Here is a 5,367-nt window from a genome sequence, read left to right as displayed (position 1 = left end):
TTTACGGAAGCGTCAGCAGTGGCGTAGAAAATATCTCTTCGTTGATTGGCTGCTGCTCGACGCTTGCTGCTTGCTGCGTGCAGTCTGTACTAGGCTGAACGCACTTATCGGGTGAAAGAAGAAGCGTTTCAGAACGCACATTGAATTTCGAATGACTTGACGAACGCCGAGCGTGAGCCGTGCAGTGGCTAAAGTGGCTTTGCCGCGGCACGCAGCCAGTCCCTTTGACTGTCAAACTATTTACGTATTGAGATCGGTTGAAAATTCGAGGAACTTATGAACAGGTAAACTAACAAAAATGCTGCGCGGGTACGAGGGCGTGAGGTACATCTCGGATAAGCAGATGGTGGTGTTTGACATCGGTAGCGCGTACACAAAGTGAGTATCGCCAGGGAGGCGAGAGATTTACTTTTACGTCCCCCTGATTGATGCTTTTCGATTCGATGGTGTGTATTTTGTATACCGAGCGTTTGTCACGATTACAGATTCGGCTACGCGGGCGAGGCGACGCCACGCGGTATCATTCGAACGGAGGTGAGATGCTCGGAGTCGAAGAAGACGCGCAAAATCGTCGATTACAAGGACACCGAGGACCTGTATCAACTGCTCGTAGACTTTCTCCATTTATTGTTCTTTAAGTAAGACAGTGTCTGTGTCGTTTCGCAACTGTAGCACATAGACCGATTTCTTTTGCAAGATCGTATCACGATTTTGCGCAACTTTCGGTTTTTCTGCTTAAACGTCTCAGTCGACGCGTCCCATAGGATTTCCATGTAAATCGACTCGTGTGGCGCAGGTACGTTGTGGTAAGCCCGAAAGATGTGAGGATATTGCTCCTGGAGTCTCCGCTGGCGGTGACGCTGTTCCGAGACACCCTCGCGAAAGTCATGTTCAGACACTTCGAGGTCGGCTCTATACTGTTTCTGCCGAGCCACTTGGCGACGATCAGCACCCTCGCTGTCGACACTGCCCTGGTGCTGGACGTTGGATACCGGGAGGCGACTCTGATCCCGATCTTTGAGGGGATACCGGTGCTCAAGGCCTGGCAAGCGTTGCCTCTGGGCGGACAAACTGTCCACGAGTGAGTCGCGCCTTTCCCTCTCTCGCGTTGAGGTACGCCCGGCAGGAGCGCGCACGATTCTATTTCTCTCGCGATTCGTAGGAACTTGGGAAAGTACTTTCGCGACGCGGCAAGCAGCCTGGACTTGTCCGAGAAGATGCTGGAGGACATCAAGGTGAGAATGTGCTTCGTAACCACGCTAGAGAGAGCCGCGAAGCTAGGGACCGAGGCCGCTCCGACTCCGCCGCCCGACGTCACGTATCCCGGTGTCAGGAGGCTCTTGATACCCGGCGAGATCAGGGAAAAGGCGTTCGAGGTACTGTGGGAGAGGGACAACGATAATCTCTCGCTGCCCACTATGATACTCGACGCTATCGTTAAGGTAAAGCCCGGTCTCTACCGTAACTTTTTGTTACACCGTGCACAATCCCTGGTAACATTTCCATTGCAATTCTGCCGTAAAACTGTACGAAAAATCACGCGTTAACTCTCGGGCAGATCGTGCGTTTTCTATTTCCAACTTGGACTACCTTTCTGTTGGCAGAAACTTGCACTCGTCGTGGTGCAACAGAATTGTCGAAGATATACGTGTATGCATTTACGTACAGCGGAAAATGCCTGCGCAAATCGCAGTGCAATATAATCGCGCCAGATTTGTAGCAGCGCCTACTGCTAGTAAATACATTTAGCAGAATTCAACAAGAATTACGGCAGATGCTTGCACGTTCTTTTCTGCCGGTCGGATCTGTACTCAAAACTCTGCCGCAAATGTCCATGAAGAGTTTAACGCGATCTGCTGTTATTCTTCTGTCAGGCAGATACTTCGATATTGTTTTCACATTTCCGCTGCATGTCTACTTTTGAGCGAATAGTATAAAATTTTACAGTAGCTTACAGCAGACTGCTGCAATAGTAAGTACTTGTCAATACCAGATATTATGCACTTTTGTCGCAATTTTGTGCCATTTCTTGCGCACTTCTGCGGGTCGTATCTGAACTGTCAGATTGTGTTACCAGGGATAGAATCTCCCCCCCCCCCTCACGTTTTCTACGCAACCAAGCGCAGGTCTAATGTTACGTCGTTTAACTTGAAACCAGTGCCCGTTGGACATGAGGCGCGTCTTGGCCGAGAATATAATACTCGTCGGAGGGACAAGCATGACCAAAGGCTTCGCGAGTCGTCTCAGGTCGGAACTGCTGGCTCTGGTCAAAAGCGATCTGTACAAGACCGCGTTGAAGGTGGAGTCGTTTAAATTCCACACGGCGCCCAGCAAACCGAATTACACGGCGTGGCTGGGCGGTGCGATCTTCGGCACGACCGACTTGCCGCTGCGTTGCTTGACGAAGGAAGTGTATCTAAAGATGAATCGAGTTCCCGACTGGCCTAATCTTATGGACAATCAGAAGGATGAAACTTCTTACGAAATCTGAAGAACCGAGCACGCCACCAAGTATTTAAAAGAGCAATCTATAAAAGAAGGGCAAGTAGACAATTGTATTTGTTTTATAATTATATGTAATTATTTATAAATTGTAATTATTCATATTGTACATATAATCGTTTACCAATCTTGTTAATTTTACCGATGCGCCTTTTTATACTTTATATAATTACAACCGCAATTTCACAAAATACTGCTGTAACTCCAGAACTGGTTGATGAAAATAAAATTTAAAATATACATCAGGAGAGCGGACTGCTGTTGTTGATTCTCTTGTGCGTTATATATTTATACAACGTGAGGGACCGAACGCTCTTGATCATAGAGTTGTAAGCAGGGTGAGCTTCTCGTTAAGCTGCAGCTGCGTTTTTATCAACTGAGACAGCGCGACAACCATCAGGAGGTCCTTGACATTACTGTTAAACATTTCGTCGAACTGATCGCTCGTCATTTTCGGCACGGAATGCACCATATCCAGAAGGGCCCTGCCTACCTGAAACGACAGAACAATTGTGCATTCGTCTTGGCTGGACAGTCGAGAAGCGGTTTACAGGCGAAAGCAAGCGTATATCTGTATTTACTTGATTGTCCGGCAGCTGTTTCCCCGCTAGAACGTCATCGACGTACGCCAGCACTTGCTCCAACATTAAAGAAAGCTTGGAGCAAGCCTCCGCGACCTGCGCAAGATCCATCATGGGTTCTATCCCCCCGGCAGATTTAATTCCGGACGCCTGTACGTGAGACGGCAGCTGAGTCTTCGAGCACAGCTGCAGGCCCACCACTTCTGGCTCGTAGCACGTAATCTGTATATAAAAAGATACGACGGTGTTAGAGGTAGGAGGTAAACCGCTAACCAAAATCGTGTGTACACCAACGTCTACCAGTGCACTAAGATTCGACAGTAAAATGCCCAGTGGGCATTGCTTTGTTTACTGTCTTGTTTGATCTCTTTAGATTCTTTTTAGTGTCCCAGCAGGGCCAAGTAACGCCCGCTAATGCCCCCCAAAAATGCCTAGCGACGCTACAAATCTCTATGAAACAGCCTTGCGTGCTGCACAAATTGCACGGTGTACATTCGTCACTTTGTCTCGACAAACTGACATTCCAGCGAACCTGAACTTTGACCGGAGTGAACATGGAGCCCTGCTTGCCGTTCGGCACGCCCAACGGGACGCAAACGTAGGCCTTGATCGCCATTCTCGTCGTGTTCGCCAGTGTAGTGTCGACAGTCAGGTGCACCGGATTATTGCACTCCCGCACGTAATACTCGTGGATGACGGACGAGTGCGTGGTGACCTGCGATACATTCCGTTTAGTCGCGCGCCACCAGGGGGGCAAGTACGGCCCGGTGAGGAACGATTCGTCGAGACAAAGCTGCTTTCCTTTTACACTCAAGTGATACTGAGTCACTCAGTTATGTGAGTATTTTATACTGAGATATGACATCATTAATGTGAGTCTATTAAACTCACTAAAGCACACGGTCTTGAACGTGTGCAAAACTTTTAAATCTGGTTGAATCTCACTTCTCAAGAACCAAAAGGAGCATGCATTCAACTGAGTTATGACGTCACAAGTGAGATTTATCCGAGTTTTCATGTAAAAGGAAAGCAACTGATGTCGAATTCCACTCGGCAGCAGTTTGCCGGTGCCGACGTCGGTCGACGAGTCATTTCTCGCCGGGGAAGCGAGCGTGAGAAACAACCTCGTTGCCGGTGGCCCACCAACCGACGATATTCTCCTGCGCGTTGACCCGGTGATTCAGGTCGTACAGATCCATGCCGTACGTGAGGTCGGCCTCCACCTGGCTCTCGGACTCCTTATGCGGCACGCAAAAGCAGTTGGTCACCTCGACGACGCCCTTCTCCACGGTACCTGGAAACAACGAGTGACGTGACACGCGGCGTCGGGGACGTCGGCGAGTGTCGCGCGCGTCTCCGCGGCCGGACGCCAGGTGGTCGGCGACCGGTAACGGACGCCGGGCGATCCGTTGTCCGACGATACGTTACCCAGTAAGGTGCCGATGACGCGCAACGATTCCGCTTTCCGTCGCTCGTACGCGTCCACGACTTGGAACAACACCACGGGGTGCACCTTGACGGTGAGGTTAAGCGCCATGTTTACGGCGGTAGGGATCGGAATGAACGTGCCTCCGTTCTCTGCCCCCGTTCACGACAATCGATACTCTCGCACCACACACGATCGCCAACTGATTCAGGCGAGTCCGAAAAAGATTGAGATTTGACCAATCACAGTAAAGTTTGCTAATCTCAAGTTTTTAGTGACTTTTAAGCGGGGAGCACACACACTTTTGCATAAGTGCATAAACATACGCATAATGAATTTGATTGGTCCTCGCCATGGACCTAAGGGTGCCGTCCCATGGCGCGTATCGCGATACGCGCGTATCGGGCGTATCAACTCGTCGACCAATCACGGACGATCCGCCGTTTTTGATACGCTCAACAATCTTCTGAACATTATTCGAGCGGATCGCACACTCACAAGTACATCGTAACGTACGTGTGGGTCGAGAGCCCTCCTTCTTGGGTTAGGTTAGGTGACATATTGACAGTAAGCCCAACATTCCCAGCAAACACACAGCAACAGTAACATAACTGTTAGTTGTAATTTCCCAACTTATTGTTGAGTGGAATCAACTAACAGTTATGTTACTGTTACTTTGTGTTTATTGAGAGACGTGTATAAAAAAAATAAAGCTAATTATAGAAGAGAAGCTAGTCTTTATGATGGAAGACAAGGAGAATACAACACCTGTGAGTATATTTCTAACAATACTATTTACGCTTTTTAGGTATGATCTAGTACATGCGGGGAGTAAATCATAAAACATATAATTTTATT

At 48.9% G+C, this 5,367-nt stretch overlaps 2 protein-coding genes across 2 annotated transcripts; one reads left to right on the top strand and one right to left on the bottom strand.

The window, feature by feature from the left end:
- Positions 1 to 198: 198 nt before the first annotated feature.
- On the top strand, positions 199 to 2,750 carry LOC105559634 (actin-related protein 10-like). Its single transcript, XM_012008071.1, has 5 exons — positions 199 to 378; positions 486 to 638; positions 797 to 1,081; positions 1,163 to 1,442; positions 2,159 to 2,750. Exons 1-5 carry the CDS (start codon positions 299 to 301, stop codon positions 2,489 to 2,491), a joined length of 1,131 nt encoding a protein of 376 aa, XP_011863461.1. The 5' UTR covers positions 199 to 298; the 3' UTR covers positions 2,492 to 2,750.
- Positions 2,751 to 2,806: 56 nt separating this feature from the next.
- On the bottom strand, positions 2,807 to 4,676 carry LOC105559635 (eukaryotic translation initiation factor 3 subunit F). Its single transcript, XM_012008072.1, has 5 exons — positions 4,512 to 4,676; positions 4,208 to 4,377; positions 3,616 to 3,798; positions 3,084 to 3,305; positions 2,807 to 2,995 (listed from the first exon to the last, which is right to left on the bottom strand). The coding sequence occupies exons 1-5, from the start codon at positions 4,618 to 4,620 to the stop codon at positions 2,822 to 2,824; spliced, it is 858 nt and encodes a 285-aa protein (XP_011863462.1). The 5' UTR covers positions 4,621 to 4,676; the 3' UTR covers positions 2,807 to 2,821.
- Positions 4,677 to 5,367: the final 691 nt, after the last annotated feature.

This window comes from Vollenhovia emeryi, unplaced genomic scaffold (genome assembly GCF_000949405.1).
Source record: "Vollenhovia emeryi isolate VEMERY1.0 unplaced genomic scaffold, V.emery_V1.0 DF939261.1, whole genome shotgun sequence".
In the NCBI taxonomy this organism is placed as follows: domain Eukaryota; kingdom Metazoa; phylum Arthropoda; class Insecta; order Hymenoptera; family Formicidae; genus Vollenhovia; species Vollenhovia emeryi.
This window is presented reverse-complemented; position numbering and strand designations above follow the sequence as displayed.

What these genes read in the sequence shown, in the direction of transcription:
- LOC105559634 (XM_012008071.1), top strand. Translation starts at nt 299, where the DNA reads ATGCTGCGCGGGTACGAGGGCGTGAGGTACATCTCGGATAAGCAGATG. An exon ending in CTCCATTTATTGTTCTTTAA is followed by an intron (nt 639 to 796) that starts GTAAGACAGTGT and finishes CGTGTGGCGCAG; the next exon opens with GTACGTTGTGGTAAGCCCGA. An exon ending in GGCGGACAAACTGTCCACGA is followed by an intron (nt 1,082 to 1,162) that starts GTGAGTCGCGCC and finishes CGCGATTCGTAG; the next exon opens with GAACTTGGGAAAGTACTTTC.
- LOC105559635 (XM_012008072.1), bottom strand. Translation starts at nt 4,620, where the DNA reads ATGGCGCTTAACCTCACCGTCAAGGTGCACCCCGTGGTGTTGTTCCAA. An exon ending in TCACTCCGGTCAAAGTTCAG is followed by an intron (nt 3,306 to 3,615) that starts GTTCGCTGGAAT and finishes TTTTATATACAG; the next exon opens with ATTACGTGCTACGAGCCAGA. An exon ending in AACAGCTGCCGGACAATCAA is followed by an intron (nt 2,996 to 3,083) that starts GTAAATACAGAT and finishes CTGTCGTTTCAG; the next exon opens with GTAGGCAGGGCCCTTCTGGA.